Below are 16,540 nucleotides of genomic sequence, written 5' to 3' on the forward strand. Positions count from 1 at the left end.
AAAATAAATAAATATATAAACAAACCTAATTACCCCTCCCAAATAAATAAATAAACTTTAAAAAATAAAATAGAAATCATTAAAAAAATGCTAGAGATTTTCTTTTAAAAGTGAAGGAAAATCTAATGTATGCAAAAATTAAAATGAATTTAATGTCTTACGTGACAAAAGAAAAAAGTCAGAGCTGACTGCCTTCTAGATATGGCATGTTAGAACCATGTCTTCATCTTTTGGCTCTGCACTTCTTCAAATTCCTGTCAAATCGAGGTAGAGTTCATCTTTGGGAAGGTCCACAGTAATATTAGGCTCATATCTTAACAGATTTAAGCCCAGTAAAAGATACAGATCTTTCCATCTCTGTAGCTCCCTCATTAGTCCAGAGATTCCCTCTGAATGGAGCAACTTGGGTAGCATGCTTACTCCCATAACTATTACTGTAGCTAGGAAAATTTGATACATGAACTGGCTCAGTCTTACCCATAGTTCTGGGTTGGAACCTTGGTCAAAATTTATGTTCCAAAAGTAATTGAAGACACAGTTCCTCAAAAGAACTTTGGGATTCTCTTATGAGAATAAATGGGAGAGGATTCTAGATATGCAAATTCAACACATATTCATTTTAAGATATTAGAGTAGAAATATCAATTACAGAGTGTTGGAAAATTCTTCCTCTACCCTCCTTTCACATTCGCTATGGTGTATAATATAAACCTTATTTCTTTAGTCAAAACAGTACTCTTTGAACCCCGATGCTTCCTCTTCTTTCTTATGTGCTCTCACTAGGGGCTTTTGTTTATACTTTTATCACAGATGGGTTTTTTGTGTTTTTGTTTTTTATTGAAATAGTCAGTTACAAAGTGTCAGTTTCTGGTGTATAGCACAAGGTCCCAGTCATGCATATACATACATATATTCGTTTTCATAGTCTACAGATGGGTTCTACTACCTCTCTGCTTTCTCTTTTCTTTTTTCCTAAGCAAATATTGAAGCATCCTTCAGTATACTCCTTTCAAATGCCTAATTAACAGTTGTCATTAATAGCACCAAACTATTACAGGATCAGTTATCTTCCATCATTCCAGGAACATATACAAATTATCATTGTGCATAGCTTATGTATATACAGAGGATTTACTATTTATAGACCTGTTTACATCAATTATTACTTTAGTAAATAGTTAAGTATAGTATATCAGAAGAACAACATAAAAATGCATCAAATAATTTCATATTTCTAATTAGAATTTAATCTAGATCTTATTTTAATGTTTCTAATCCCCATCATAAAACTTTCACTTTCATAAATAATGGAATAAAACAATATAAATCTATAAAGTAAGTGGAATATAAAAATTTATTCACTACATCTTGGCTCATTGGAAATATTTTGAATATTATTTTTAGTTGTGGTTCAAATCAATTCCTTTTGTCTCAAAACTGTTGGTTATTTGTGTAGCTCTATATTATATTTTGGCTCCATCTGTGAAACTTGGCTGCTTGGGCATCAAGCCCCTTAATCATTCTTGTAGAAAATACTATTTTTTAAAATTATTTTAGTCAGCCTAGGCTGATGTGTCTGCCTCATGTTGTCGGGAGGAGTCATTTATGCTTGGCAAATCTGGAATCAGATTTAGTATCCATTATGTCAGAGATCTCTCTCTCTCTCTCTCACACACACACACACACACAACCAATGCATAGTCACCTTTTACAGCATGTTTCATTTGTGTACTTTTATTTATGTATTGTAGTGCACCCTATTATAGGCTGGAACAATAATTTTCAGGTATAGTTTTCTCAATCATTGAAATTAATTTTATTATTATTAATATTTTTAATAATTTGTTAAACTCCAGGGGATCAAATTTTAAGCTTTTAAAAATTTTATTGACGTACAGTCAATTACAATGTATAAATTTCTGGTGTGCAGCACAATGTCCCAGTCATGGATATACACACATTCATTTTCATATTTTTTCTCATTAAAGATTATTACAAGATATTGAATATAGTTCCCTGTGTTGTCTGGTTTCATTAAAGCTTTTAATGTGATTCCACTTTGTTTGCTTTAGCATATCATTTACAGTTCTTTTAAAAATTTATAGTAAATTACATAAGCTCCTTCACTCCTCCAGTCATGTAAGAACCTAGTGAGAAAGCCACCTATGAACAAGCAAGCAGACTCTCATCAGACACCTAATCTGCTGGCATTTTGATCTTGGGCTTCTAGCCTCCAGAACTGTGAGAAGTAAATGTATACTGCTTACAAGCCACTGGCCTATGGTGTTTTTATTATAGCAGTCCGAACAGACCAAGACTGATTTTGGGATCTGGAGTTTATAATGATCAAATTTAGAATATATTTTAGACTCTCATTTTTTCAAATCTTTTTTCTGTCCACATACCTCTCCCTTCAAGGTCTCCAATTACCTTTGTCTTATGCCCCTTTAAAGTTTTCTATTAACTCACTGGTATTCTTTATTTTGTTAATTATTTTCTCCTCTATGTTTCATTTTAGATAGTTTGAATTTCTGTGCCCTCAAGTTCACAAATCATTTATTTCTGCAATGACTAATCTACTGTTAATCATATCCAATAAAATTTTCATCTCACAGATTATACTTTTCATCTCTAGAAGTTCAATTTGAGTCTTTCTTTTAAATATATATCTCTAGTGAACTTTTTGAACATCCAGAATATAGTTACAATTTCTGTTTTAGTATCCTTGTCTATAAAGTTGAACACCTGTAACAGTTCCATGTCAATTTTAATTTATTGATTTTTTGCTCATTATATGTTGTATTTTCCTGCTTCTTTCCTTGCCTGGTAGTTTTTAATTGAATGTTATACATTGTGAATTGTACAGTGTTGATCTTTGCTCTGGGATGAGTTTAAGATACCTGTAAACAATTTGATTCATTTGACACTTATTTTTAAATTTGTTCATCAATATTGAATCAATTTTTAGTCTAGTGCTAATTACTCCCCATTAATGAGGCAAGACTTTTCTGGGTACTCTATACAGTGTCCAGTGCATTTAAAAGATATTCTAGTCTGGCTCGTAGATCACATTCCCTTCTCACCCCTGTTTAAGCACTGGTTACTGCTTCTTCTAATCATTTCCTTTTAATATAATAGATAATTTTGATTGGAGAGAAAAGAAGAAAGGCCTTTCCTTACCTCTGCTAGTGGTCATACTTAGAATCGCCATGAATACAAAGTAGTCATTCTCCTTATCAACATCTTGGGCAAAGCATTCAAATTTCTCTCTCATAATTCAGTGAGATCCATACCTCAATATGCTCTCATTTGATTCTGGTTTCCCCAGACAGCCATTATGTTGGTGTCATCACATGTGTTAGAATTGGATTGTGATTGATATTTACTTTTTCTTTCTCAAATTATCCTTGCATTTAAGATATAACTTAGCTTGTTATCAAATTACAGTTTAACTTTTCTCCCTCGACATTTGAAAACAGCGCTCTTTTGTTATTTTTATTCAGTGTTACTGTCAAGAAATCTGAGGTATATCTAAGTTTTATTCCTTGAGCAGTGCCACCAAAGTGTGATCCACAAACCAGTGTATATTTACAACTGTTTCCTACTAGTTCTTTACGAAACAAACACAGAAATAGAGCATTACAAAAATTTAGAGCAAATGACAGAAAATATTAGGTAAATTGCATCTAATAATAAAATTACTCCTTGTAATCGTATGCCTTTGTTTTTTATTCACTTCATTATATTTCCAGTAATTTATTTCAGAAAAATATGGGTCTGTGATATATAATACATAAAGCAAGAGATATTTACAACAATAATCAAAAGAGAAAAAAAAAAGATTCTTCTCTGCAGATTGTTTGAGAAACACTGCTTGATGTGATTAGAAATTTTGCTCATGCAGATTCAAGGAGCCTTAAGCCAGGAGTCCTCATAATCAGTGGCCCTGAGGACATCCATCAGGACTGGAGTCCTAGGGTTTACAGAGAATTTGCTACTGCCTTCATGGTATATAGATTCTTCTTCTGTGTCACTTACTATCATGCAGATGGGGAGAGCCCCATGGATTTAAGTTTGAAGTAAGGATAGAGTGACCCAGAGAAATTGGCCTGAGTGAAGGAGAAGATGTGGGTTCCATCAGTCATGTTATAGAAAGAAATGTCATTGTCCTCATAATCCAAGAATATCACAATCTTTTGTGGACACTTTTCCACCAGAAGCTTTTCTGGGGAAATGTCGTGGCGATAACTGGTGAGAGCCCTGTATTCACATCCTTTCTTCTCTAAGACTCTGTACTTCTTTAGTAGATCACTTTTTAAATCACTCCTCTCCGTGGGCTTCTCATAAATGCCTAGAGTCCATTCATCCGCATCCCCGACATCCACTTCCCAATAGTATCTCCCTGAAGTGAACCCTGTCGCTTTTAGTGCCGCAAGTTTGCAGTCTCCCTGCATGTCTTCCCTGAAGTTCTCTTTTCTCTCTGGGTAAGAATCGTCCTTATGAAAGTTTTCTTGATTTAAAGTCACAGGAGCTGGAATTTTTTTTAAAAAGGAAAGAAAAGGGCCAATATTGTATATTTCAGAGAACTGTTGTACAGGGCAAACCTTAACAAACAGAGCAAATGTGAAAGAACACTGCTCTGAACGTGTGTGTTGGGGGGGGTTGATGTGCTCTCATCTTGAGTTCGAGGCTACTTACCTTCTCTTATCTACACTGTCAGTGTATCAGCAGAATGCCAGAGTGAGCAGGGGACTTGCAGTATTTATTTGAGAATAGTGTACTGTGTTCTCTGCCGATTAGACCTATGTTCCTCAATTAGTAACAGTCTCCATGTGAGCTGACCTCTCTGCAAAGAACAGCACAATTACTCTTGCTGTTTCGAGCACTTTTCGCTTAGTTTGGGGTCTCCTCAGCTGAGGGGCTCTATTAATTTCTATTTCAGAACCACGGGGACCCCACAAATGAGAAAGCTGTGTCCATATATGAAAGTAGAAGCACTAGCAGAATAGCTAATCCTAGAGGTAATTTTCAGTCCAGGCTAATATTATTTTCATGTTCTTCCCTTGCTTGACCAGAACGGTGCTTCTATCTTTTCAACAAGGAGATGATGTTAGGAAGGAAAAACAGGGTCTCAGAGGGCAGATTGGAAGGGAGCCAAAAAGATAAATAAAGAACCACTTACCAAGTTGGAACTGTTCCTTTCTCCAATCTGAAAAAAAGTAACATAAATTGAAACTGAGATGGAAGCACCCCCAGGGAATGGAAAGGAGGTAAGACGCTTCCTCCCCTAACTCATCACCTTCTCTGCTCAACACTCTCTTCTTCCTCTAAGCCCCACAAACTCTGGTAGTGTCCAGAAACTACAGGACAAAAAGTATGTCTTCTGTGCTCTATGTCAGGCTAGAAACTATCCCACAATTCAGCCCGAAGCTGGGGCTCATTCTCCAGTCTGAGCCAGGCTGACCTGGGGCAGGGTCTGCTGCTCCACATGCCACTCTGCTGTGCTCTCAAGACCTTTATGGACCTCCTCACTAACGTGTTTTTCATTTCATTTCATTTCATTTATATTTTTTCCAGCTTATGACGTTCACAGAGTAAAGCGTAAGTTTATGACCAAGGCATTTAAACTGACTCATTATTTTGTCCTCAATTGTAATCAGATTGTTTATGTTTTTCTCCAGAGACAGATTCCTCATGGGAAATAGAATCGCATCTGTTTCTGCTGCGGCTGTGGTAGAATTACAGGACTTGTGATTTTATTTAAAGATTGAATACCCTCATTAGAGTCTTAGGACAATAGGCAGGTAAGGACATATCCATAACTCTTGATTGGCGCAGCTCTGTGGTCTCTCATGAAACTGGCCTCCTGTAAGAAGTGTTAGCACTCTGATGCAGAGAATCTGTGAATATGTGAGTCAAGGAGGACATATGAGATCATGTAATCCAGTCTCTTTATCTTAGAGTTAAGGACACTGAGGCCAAGAAAGAGAAAATAACCGATTGCTCATCTGTAATTGGTAGAGTTGGAACTAAAACCCAAAGGCCTTCCTTTACACTTTGCTCACTCCTTTAGAAATATAGGAACTTTTATCAGCATCTTATAAAGAAAATGCTTAATAGAAACTGCTTAATCAACTTTAATCCTTGGGAGGAGTTCCTCTGACCTCCTCTTATCAAAGCACTTAACAGGCTGTGTGTAGTTGCCTGGCTCCTAGCTTACTTCCTTCAATGGACTTTAAGTTCCATAGGGTCAGAGATAATAGCTTATACCAACATCTAGCACAATGTCTAGCATATAAAAATTGCACACGTATACAGTCAAGGAATGACCTAGTATGTTTCTGAGGTCTAATTCTATATTACACACGCATGCACACCCAGAGTTAGAAAGCCACACAATACATAGACACAGATTTTAGAAGGTATAAAAAATAAGCAATTCCTCCTACCACCAGATAAACACATTTTTGCAAATGATATTAAAATATCTTGAAAGATTGTTTTTCAACTTTTTCAGACATAAACCTTTGTCCCTGTGTATTGAATTTTACTTTCTTTATTTCAAATAGGTAAAATGAGTAAACTTATAATTAAAATATTTTTCCAAGTATTAAATATAAATACATTTTCTGTTTTTTAAACTTTATTTGTAGAATAGAAATGCTGCCATAATATAGAGTATTCTTTAGTCTTCCCAAATCTTATCAAAATCACTCTGTGTTCTGTGTCTTCCTTCTCCATAGTGGCTGGGCTAACAATTCATGTTGAGTCCTACCTTAGCTGCATTGTAGAATTTACCTGTCAGCAGTTACTTCTCCTTTATCATTAGCTCTGGAAAACAACTGATTATTTGAGCCTCCAAATACAAAATACTACAGAGTGATATCAAATAAATTGTCACAACTTTCACAAGTGTGTGTGTGTGTGTTTGTGTGTGTTTATGATTCTGCTTATGACACTCAGAATACCAGGGGCACTTGTAGAGATCAGGGCCAGATGGTTACGTACCAGGATATAGCAAGGCCTTTTTCCAATCTAAAACAGAACAAATACAGGTAAAATAAGATGAGACATTAATCTGGAGTCTCATATTTCTCTTCCTTTCCCTTGTCTCTCTTCTGCTAATCATCATTAAATCTCTTAGTCTTTCTTTTCCTCAAAGGATAGGGAGCTGAGAAATTGTTGGGCATCAGGACATCAGTTAGCATGAGCATCCCTTACCTTCTCGGTATAATGCCTTTCGCCTTTCTGAAAGAAACAATGTTCATTGAGAGATCCAGAACAGGTGTGAAAAGCAGAACAAATTCTTGTGTAGACATGAGAAGAAACAAGACTCACCAAGCTCTGCCTTGAGGTTTTCTGAAAGAGGAAGAGAAATAAAATCCATCAAATTGGGTTTTAGCTGCTCTTGAGTTTGCTAAGTAGCTGAATTAATTCTATCTGGCCATCTCTTATGGGTCCTATTGTTCAGTGGATGAGAAAGATCAGTAAACATGTATGTCAAATGCAAAACACCAAGTGCTAAGAAAAGTTACATGGAAAGTTTCGTGGGGCCACACAGGAAGGAATGCCCAGGCTTCATGGGAATTTAAGATTCCTTAGGTGTTTCTGAAGCTTATTCTTGAAGCACAAAGGGGAAGAGAAGATAAGGGAAGACATTTCCACAAAGAGAAACAGCAGCTGAGGCTGGGGCACAGAGGCATGAATAGGTATGGGGCAGACTAGGGGCTTCATGACCCCTGCCACAGCCCTCCTAACTCCCCACATGGTTTTCTCCTTTCTGCAAGACTTCCAGCTCTGTGGAATTCTTGGTACCCTGTGTTCTGCTTGGGGTTCTTTGGCAAATCTTTTATTTCCCCAACCACCCAACGCAGCCTGTATCTGCAACTTTTCCATAAACCTCTGATTTGACCTGCTGCCCTGATTTACCTTTGACTTCAAGCACCTGTTCCTTTTCTCTCCTCATCTCATCCTTTTCATGAGATTCTTTCTTCCTTTCCGTTACTTCTCTTTCTTTGGCTTTATGTTCTCTCCAGCCAGCGTAGCTGATCCCAATGAGGAGAAGCCCCAGCACAGGGAGGGTCCCAGCCAGAGCTGCCTTCCATGGAGACATCCTGGGGAAGAAGGCCTCTGACGCAGGCATGTGGAGACACGGTGAGAGACTGCCCCCTCTCCAAGGGCCTGTCGGCCCTCCGTGCCCTTCACACAGCCCAGCTCTGCCTTGGGGTTTGTGCCTTACTGACCTGGGAGGAAGACGGCCGACACTCTCTCCTGGCCGGAGAGGGTGTTCTGGACGGAGCAGGTCACGTTGCCTGCAGAGCTATCTGTGACCACAAGAGATGCCTCCACATGGAAGAGCCCATCTCCATCTTGGGTCTGAGACTCAGAGAGGGATGGCAGCTTCATTCCCGCCGTGCCGCTCCACTGCACCCTGGGTTTGGGGAACCAGCCACCCGAGGAGCACAGAACTCGGATCCCGCCATCCTCGGGCCCCCTCATCTGAACGTGAGGGGCAGAGCCCACGCCTGAGGAGAGAAGGCATGTGCCTGAGGCCTGAGGTCCTTGAGGGCTCAGGAGTCCCTGGGGCGGAAGGCCTAACTGCCCCTCACCAGGCTGATGAGTAAACTGAAACTCAGAGTTCAAGAAACTGCTCACAGCCAGTGCTAGGCTTAATTGTGATTCAGTTTTTAAATCAACTTAATGTCTTTGCACTTGGACTGATAGCTCTGGGGTCATTCCAAGAAGAGAAAAGAACAGGGACAATTACAGTCAGAAAAAAGGAGTTTAATTCTATTAAGTTGTCTTTCTCTGCTGATTGAGAAAAAGAATATTTGAAGGTGTCAGTACCTATCTGAATTCATATAGTTAACTAATTTCTGAGATCTTTTTGGATATCAAAATATCCTCAGAAATATTTCCTTCTTAGTTTAAAAGCAAAGAGTGTATAGTCTTATCCTCACCATACAGTTTACAAAATTGACATTCTACAAGGTAAAGTTGTGTATCAACACGTGGACACTCACAAGAAATGCCGGGTTAAGAGTGCTCTCACCTTCCCTTTTGCTTTACACCGTGACATACACTGTGTGCTAAGTTAACATACCTACAACACGCAGCTCCACAGTGGCTTCTTGGGAGATGCGACCATCGTTAAAATGACACCAATACTGGCCATCATCAGAGGCACGGATGTTTTGGATCAGCAGGGCCACAGCCCCTTTGCCGATGGAGTCCCCCACCAACTCTGTCCTGCCACGGTACTCCAGCATTTGCTCCCCGTCTTGTTCCTGTCCATTCTGGTACACAAGCACAGCGGGGGAGAGCTGGACTCGGTACCACCGGATCTGCATGTGGGCAGCATTCTGCTCAGGGGACAGCTGGCAGGGCAGGGTGGCATCTGCCCCTAGCAGCACCATGATGGGCTGAGCTGGTCCCTTTACAGAAAACCCGGACACTGCATGAAAATCAGAGACAGATGGGGGAATGAGTGAGGGAGATGAGATGATACACCCACCTCCATTTCTTTATTTAGAGACTCAAACAGTTCTTTTTTAAATTATTCCTTTTTTTTAATCCTTTTTTTTTTAATTGAAGTACAGTCAATTACAATGTGTCAATTTCTGGTGTGCAGCACAGTGTCCCAGTCTTACATATACATACATACATTTGTTTTCATATTCTAGTTCTTTCTTATTTGTATCATTTTCCAAAAAACAGTTATATATTATATTTTATAACCTAACTTCCTCAGCTGTATTCCCCAGAAGTAGCAACTGTTGATATTTTGGCATTTGAGAAGACATGTGTTTTCTATACATTTACAAACAGTATTTATATGTAAATTATGTAAATCATATGTAAAAGAGATTTATTGAGAATCAAATGTGGCAGTGTGACATTAAGCCAGTTTCCCTTTTTTGGTGGGAGGAGAATGGAAGGTACTTCTCTCCTCACTCATCCCTTTGTCTCCTACTGCTCTGTTCCTAGGAGGGTAAGTAGACATTTCTGACCTTGAGATTTAGGTTACTGTGCGTTGGGGGTTAGGCAGGATTAATGGCGTTTTATCCCAAAATGAAAAGTAGTATTTATAAAGTGAGGTAGGCCTTTTTAAAAAAATAACTATGAAGGCTTGAAATCATAGAGAATTTTTTTTCATAAAAATTATTTTCTTGAGAGGAGTGTAGGACTTGGAGATCAGTGGCTCCAGGTGGTGAGGCAGGTCAGGCCTTGGCTGGGTTCCCCAGGGAAAGGAAGGAGGATGCTGGAGACCAAAATGAGACTTTGTCTGAATTATAAAATATGCTCCTTTCTCAAGTAACTTACAATCATCTGCTTGAAAATGACTTTAGTATAGAAATCCATGATATTTAAAAGGAAATGGTAACCCCTGGGCAGGACTTGCCTTGGCTTGCACTAGCAGAGGGCCAGGATATTGTGGATCTGTGAAAGGTCAGGGATTTTAGGCCTGCAAATGCAGTGACTCTGAGCTGGGAAGAGTTCAGAGAGGTGTGGCTGTGTGAGTGCCCACATGTACTGAGCACACATGGCAAGAGCACATGAGCTTAGAGGAAGGTGCCTGTGGCCAGTCTGTCCCAGAGAGCGTGGATCAGGCCATCCTGGGCAAAGAACGTGACATCAGCCATTCTGCTGGACTGAAGCCAAGGTCCCCCTTCTTTTCCATTCCTGTATAAAACCCAGGGTATTGGTATAACTAACAGATATACGTCCTTAGCTAAGTGATACTGAGCTATTGGCCATTCATGTTAAATGAGCCCTTTAATTTGAGAAAAGATATTTGACATTACTTAGAGGTACATGCAGTGGAAAAACTTCATTCTGTTTCACATAAATGGGATCATTATACACCAATTTCTTCAATAAGGAACTTCCAACTATTTTAGTACATGTAGCCAGCTCTACTGATTGTTTTGGGTACTGCCTACGCCATCGTGTTTGAGCTTTTCCTATACTGGTGAATATTGCTTCCAATTTAGTGTTACTACAAACAGCCCTGCAATAAACATTTTAAACATACATGTATATAAACACAGACAGCTTTTCTTTAGGGTAAATTATTATAGAATTGCTGAGTCAACATATATGAAAATTAAATATTTTGATACTTACTGCCTAATTTACTTCAAATTTAAGAGACAATAACAGAAAAGTGTCATTATTGTGAACTCGTAGTTGGTTTCTCTTCAAACCTGGAGTCTGAACACTTTATCTTGAGGAGCCCTTTTATTTTATGAAGGAAGGACTTGTGTTCCAGGAATAATAAATCATTTGTCCAAGATTGTAACCAGATAGTGCTCAGTGATCCTGAGTCCAAATTCTTTGCACTGAAACTTGGGTTTTTTTGGCAGTGTAAACATTACAAAGTATATTTTAATGAACAGTTACATCAGATTTCAACAGGCTGAAATCACTTATATTCAATAAAGATTTAGATAAATATTACAGCTGACTTTTGTGAAGTCAGATCAAAGGAGTAAGGGATGTTGATATGAAGGAGATTACTCCCACCCTTGAAGCCTCTTGTTGGCCGCAGACGCAGCCACAGTTTCCCCAGATATAACTGCCTTTGAGAGGGTGCAGAATTGTGACTGATGGACTCATTACATGAGAAGAGCCACTGCAAACAAACCAATAAATGAAATGCATGAGGGAGACCACTGACCTGCGGAGCACCACGTAGACATCTGGAGAAGGAGGAGAGTGGGGAGAAAGCCAGCAGAGAAGAAACAGGGAACATCCATCATCTTCTTCAGAGCAGAAAGTGGAGCACACTGGAGGCACCAAATGTTCATTCTGACAATGAGGTACTCTGTAGGAGAAGGTGGCGAGAAGCCAGGCAAGTGAAAATTCTAAGGGAAGAAAATACTCCCCTGTTCAAAGGCATACTTTTAGATACAGTTTTTGGTATGTTTTCCCTCACAGACCTTAAGACAAATACCACCAACTCCCACCCTTCCCAATGGGTTTTTTTTTTCTTTCCTCTCTTTTTTTCTGAAAACTAACCGTTTCCCCAGCAGGTGTAGAAAATTGTAAAACGTTCTCTGGTGTCCCGTGGGCTCTCTTGCTTCTGTATGGATTCACCTTCTCAGCAGGGCTCTCTTGAAATTGAAGCCCCTGAGTTCAATGTTGAGAAATGAAGTCAGACACAAAATGTGTCCACTCCTCTCAGCCAAACTATTTTCCTCATTCATTCATTCATTTATTCATTCATTCCTACATACATTTATTTATTTATTTTGACCGCAAATACTCTTGTGGCTTAACTCCTTAAAGGGAAGGGAGTTTTCTCACCACATGACCCAGAACCCAAGCCCTTCTTTTTTCAGGACCCACATGTCCCACAAACACACCTGCACATCACCACACATTTCTCTCTCACCATCCAGATGAGCCAGGGGGTTTCTCAGAAGCTCCTGGGCAGCTCAGTGCATCTACAAAGCCTGGCTCCAGAGACAGTTTGCACCTGGTTGTACTTGTGGTCAGCGTCCAAGAGTGTGTGTAGCTGCAGGGGCTGGATACAGCAGGATTCTAATCCGACTCTGGATTGGGAAAATATTCTTAGGAAGGGGAACAAACAAGGCTGCCAAGAGGCACTTGCACTTGAATGCTTCTCGTAGAATTGGCTAAAGGAGAAGATCACAACCTGCCTCCAGCAAAGTTCTAGTTACTTCGAAAGCGGAAGTAATAAAGGTCATCCCAGCGGACTTTGGACTGGGCTGAGCTATAGAATGACAGGAACTCTAAAGTTTTTGGTCGAAAATGCTCAGTGTAGGTCCTTCCTGCCACCTGCAAAGGGCTGAAATCACGTGATTCAGGGAGAAGGAATCCTCTTCCTGTATATTCGGGTTGGTTGGTCATCCAAAAGTTCAACTCGAATTTGGAGAATGAGCCCAAGAGAAGCATGCTTCCTCCTACCACACGGCAGCTGGCATCGGAAGCCGCGTGCAGAGCTGCACAGGGGCAAAGTCAGAGGTCGCAAATGGAAGGTTCTGTGCTCCGGGAAATTTACAGCTGTATTTCGAAAACCTTAGTGTTCCCAAAAGTAGAATAGATATAACAACACAGTTATCAGTGCCAGATACAGAATGGCCAAAAGGCATTTTCTTTCCCTTTCACACTCTTTCCAAATTTAATTAGTGTTTCTTCATATCACACAAAGTTTACAGATAATCAGGGACACAGACAGCAATTGCATAAATATTCTTATGAAAGCCCCTAACTGTCTGGCCAAACAAATACCAAGATCCTAAATAAATATTCTTTAGAAACAGTGGGGATCCATTTGCTTTTCTTAAGAAATAAAATGTATTGAGATATAATTCACATACAATGGAGTGCATGGTTTTAAAACATGCATTTCTATGAGTTTTCACAAATGCTTGCACTCATGTCACCACCACCTTGATCAAAATATGCATGATTTTGGTCTCTTGAAAATTTCCCTCATGCCCATCATCAGTCAGTCCGTTCCGGGAAAAACAAACAGTATTTGATATAAATCATCATAGCTTAGTCCTGTCTATTCTAAAACTTCAAAAACAACAAAATGGAGTCATAGAGTATGTGTGCTTTTGTGTTTGGCTTCTTTGGCTAAAAACGAAAATGGTTTTTTTGAGATTCAACCACGTTATGTGTATCAATACATTTTAAATTTTTTATTGCTGAATAATATCGCATTGTTTGAATATAGGACAATGTATTCTGCAGTTATCTTTGGGGCTGCCTCCCCATCCCATGCAGGCCCTTCTCCTTCTATTCAAGTTCTTTCACACCATGCTGGGCAGCCCTCCACCTCCTCCCTAAGGCCCTCCTGTCTCATTTGGAGTCTGATACCCACCTAATGGTTTAGGTCTAAATACTGAGGAATGGGAAGGGAAAACTGAAGGAGAAAGGGATGGGCTGAAGACACTACTTGCCTCTTCTGTTTTCTTGGAAGTGTATGGTATCTGTTTGCATGTGTATTCTATCTCAAAATGGAAATACATTAATATACATTTCCAACAAAGCTTGAAAAATTAAGAAAAAAACAAGCTTGAAAAATTTATATACATATCTTAGATATTTTCCCCAATTACAGAGAATTGTTTGAGTAAAGCCAATTAATCTGTAGAAAACATTTTGAGGGAATTATACTGAATGCATACCAGTGTTTGTGTGTTTAAGAGAGAAAGGTAAAGGGGGCGGGGAGGAGAGAGAGAGAGAGAACTACAAGGTATTACTGATTTCAAAGAGCAGTTTTTAAAACAGTGTGAACAAAATGACCTTATTTGTATAAGAAAGATCAAAGGATAGACATCAAAATCACAGGAAAATAATGATAGGGTATATATTTCTTACTGGCACAAATGTGGGTGTTTCTATTATTTTTGCTTCTCTCTAATTTTTAGATTTCTCTAACATAAAAACGTAAAGAATATCGTGTGTATATAAAGATTTGTAATCCAAATATAAAGTGTATTAGGAAGGATTCACTCATAGGAGATGCAGGATTGGAAAAACAATCAGCATTCTTGGGAATGAAAAATTGGCTTAAAGTAGAAAACAAATAGAAGTGTCACATATCAGAGTAGACAATGCTGAAGATCAAAACTTTGGGCTAGAAAAAAATAGAGTTATTATATTCTCTCAGAATATGGTACATTAAATCAAAGAGATAAAATTGAGGAAATATAAGTTAAGCATACTAGATCCAACACTTCAACATCCACCTAGTATGTTTTCCAAAATGGAAAGGAGATTAGGGACAAGAATCAGAAAAAAGGGCACTTCATAAAAAGTTGGACTATTGCAGAAAAAAATGAGTCATTTATACATGAATTCTTGTAAAGCACAGTGGAGGAAGGGGTTAGATAAGCTTCACACTGGGTCATTCTGTTAATCCTAAGTGGATTTCTACTAATCAAAAATTAAGAGAAATTATTGGATCTCACTAAGTCATTAAGCAAAAGATTTGACGTAGCATAGTTGTTACATTATTTAAAACCTCTGTGACTTCATTTACATGTTCTGGAATGGTTCTGTTCATTTCTGATTAATTGTGATTGAAAAAATTTTTGAGTTCCCAACTGATTTTTGCATTTTTAAGTTCTGCTGTGTTTTTAGCACCATGCAATCCTTGAAAGTCAAATGTTCTTAATGAATGCCCCTATCTGCAGGGGAAACCTTGTTTCTTTTAATGATTTCTCTCTGAATGTTATTTTTATTTTAATTTTAATATTGTCATATGTAAAGTTTTGTTAGAATGTGTCTGGTTTATATCTGTTTATTGCTTCTTTTACTATGTCTCTTACAAACCATACATAGATGTTCAATCTTAGGTGCAGAATTTCAAAAATATAAATTAGAGCTTTCTTAATTCTTTCAGGCTTTAACTTGGAGTGTCTTTCTGTCATTCTAAGCAAGAAAAACAAATATTCTAGAACTCAAAGGATCTGAAGGATCTTCAAAACAAAAATGAATTCTGTAGACCCAGGGCAGCAAAATCATCCTCGCCTCTCATTGTTTACAGTATGGAAGGAGGATGAAAGTTTTTGGAGAACCATTTGGGGACTTTCATACTATTTTTCTGCCATCCTGGTTGCGATGGATGTAACCCAGATATCAGTGGGGGAAATTTCTACATCTGAGAGAAGGTATGAATGGGCCCCTGTCTTTTCAATTCCCTGTCTAATGGAATAAGAGGCCTAACTGGTAGATGAAAACTTATTATCAGAATGGCAGATATATCGAGGTGAACTGAACAAAACATCAAAATAAAAATTGCCAACACTTATAAAGAATGTAAAAATTACTGACGCTCTTCTAAGTGCTTAACATATATTAATTTATGTAATCCTCACGAAAACTTAGGATATGTACTACTATTGAACCCATTGTCAGATGAGGAAACTGAGGCACAGAAAGTTTATGTAACTTGCTCAAAACTTTGAACTTATAAGTAATCTTACCGGGATTTTTAACTCAGGCCATCGAGTTCTAATATTTATGCTATTAACCTGGAAAATATATTTCAGAGAGAAAGAAATCGCTTGTTTTTGATCCTCTCCTTGTAAGTATGTAATTATTAGATGGGTTTATTATTCATGCCTGGTCAAAGTTCTCTTTCCTTATCTTATTTTACTTTCAATTTTGAACATGTCTGCCTAGCAGACCAGAAGCACACTGCTGAGTGGTTCCTGAGTAGGGGCCATCTTTCTTCCCTTCAGAAAGAGTTTTCTGAAACACTAAATAACCACCTAAGGCTTCCTGGGGGCTCCAAGGTTTCCAACATCTGATATTCCCTCGGCATCTTGGAGACCCGCAGGCAGCTGCGAGAGGGTAACCTGGAGGAACGGCAGAGAGTGCGTCTTCCTGGTGCCTGTGGCAGTGAGGGGGAGAAGTTCCAGGATGCCCTCGTCTCTGTAAGAAGAACTCAAAAGATGTGAGTGGGGCAAGAGGGTGAGTGAGGGAATCTGGGCAAGGACCCTGGGTGTTGACAGGACAAGCTGAGTTACATCTGCTCCTTCATCATATAGGAAAGTGA

The 16,540-nt window shown here is 38.7% G+C and overlaps 1 protein-coding gene across 2 annotated transcripts; it reads right to left on the reverse strand.

The window, feature by feature from the left end:
- Positions 1-1,925: 1,925 nt before the first annotated feature.
- LOC102507243 (butyrophilin-like protein 1) lies at positions 1,926-12,811 on the reverse strand. 2 transcript variants are annotated; one of them, XM_014555731.2, is made up of 11 exons: positions 12,398-12,811; positions 12,022-12,132; positions 11,681-11,827; positions 9,104-9,454; positions 8,244-8,525; positions 7,930-8,130; positions 7,339-7,359; positions 7,222-7,248; positions 7,009-7,035; positions 5,183-5,209; positions 1,926-4,531 (listed from the first exon to the last, which is right to left on the reverse strand). In XM_014555731.2, exons 3-11 carry the CDS (start codon positions 11,808-11,810, stop codon positions 4,041-4,043), a joined length of 1,557 nt encoding a protein of 518 aa, XP_014411217.2. In that variant the 5' UTR covers positions 11,811-11,827; positions 12,022-12,132; positions 12,398-12,811; the 3' UTR covers positions 1,926-4,040. The 2 variants fall into 2 exon arrangements, with proteins under 2 accessions (XP_014411217.2, XP_014411218.2); XM_014555732.2 differs by having other exon boundaries at positions 12,369-12,811.
- Between the last annotated feature and the right edge of the window lie 3,729 nt (positions 12,812-16,540).

The sequence above is a fragment of the Camelus ferus genome, chromosome 20, assembly GCF_009834535.1.
Source record: "Camelus ferus isolate YT-003-E chromosome 20, BCGSAC_Cfer_1.0, whole genome shotgun sequence".
NCBI classification, from domain to species: Eukaryota; Metazoa; Chordata; class Mammalia; order Artiodactyla; family Camelidae; genus Camelus; species Camelus ferus.

Coding starts and splice junctions, on each gene's coding strand:
- LOC102507243 (XM_014555731.2), bottom strand. CDS start 11,810: ATGAACATTTGGTGCCTCCAGTGTGCTCCACTTTCTGCTCTGAAGAAG. Junction 8,131..8,243: donor GTCGGCCGTCTTCCTCCCAG/GTCAGTAAGGCA, acceptor TGCCTGCGTCAG/AGGCCTTCTTCCCCAGGATG. Junction 5,210..7,008: donor AAAGGCCTTGCTATATCCTG/GTACGTAACCAT, acceptor ACTTTTTTTCAG/ATTGGAGAAAGGAACAGTTC.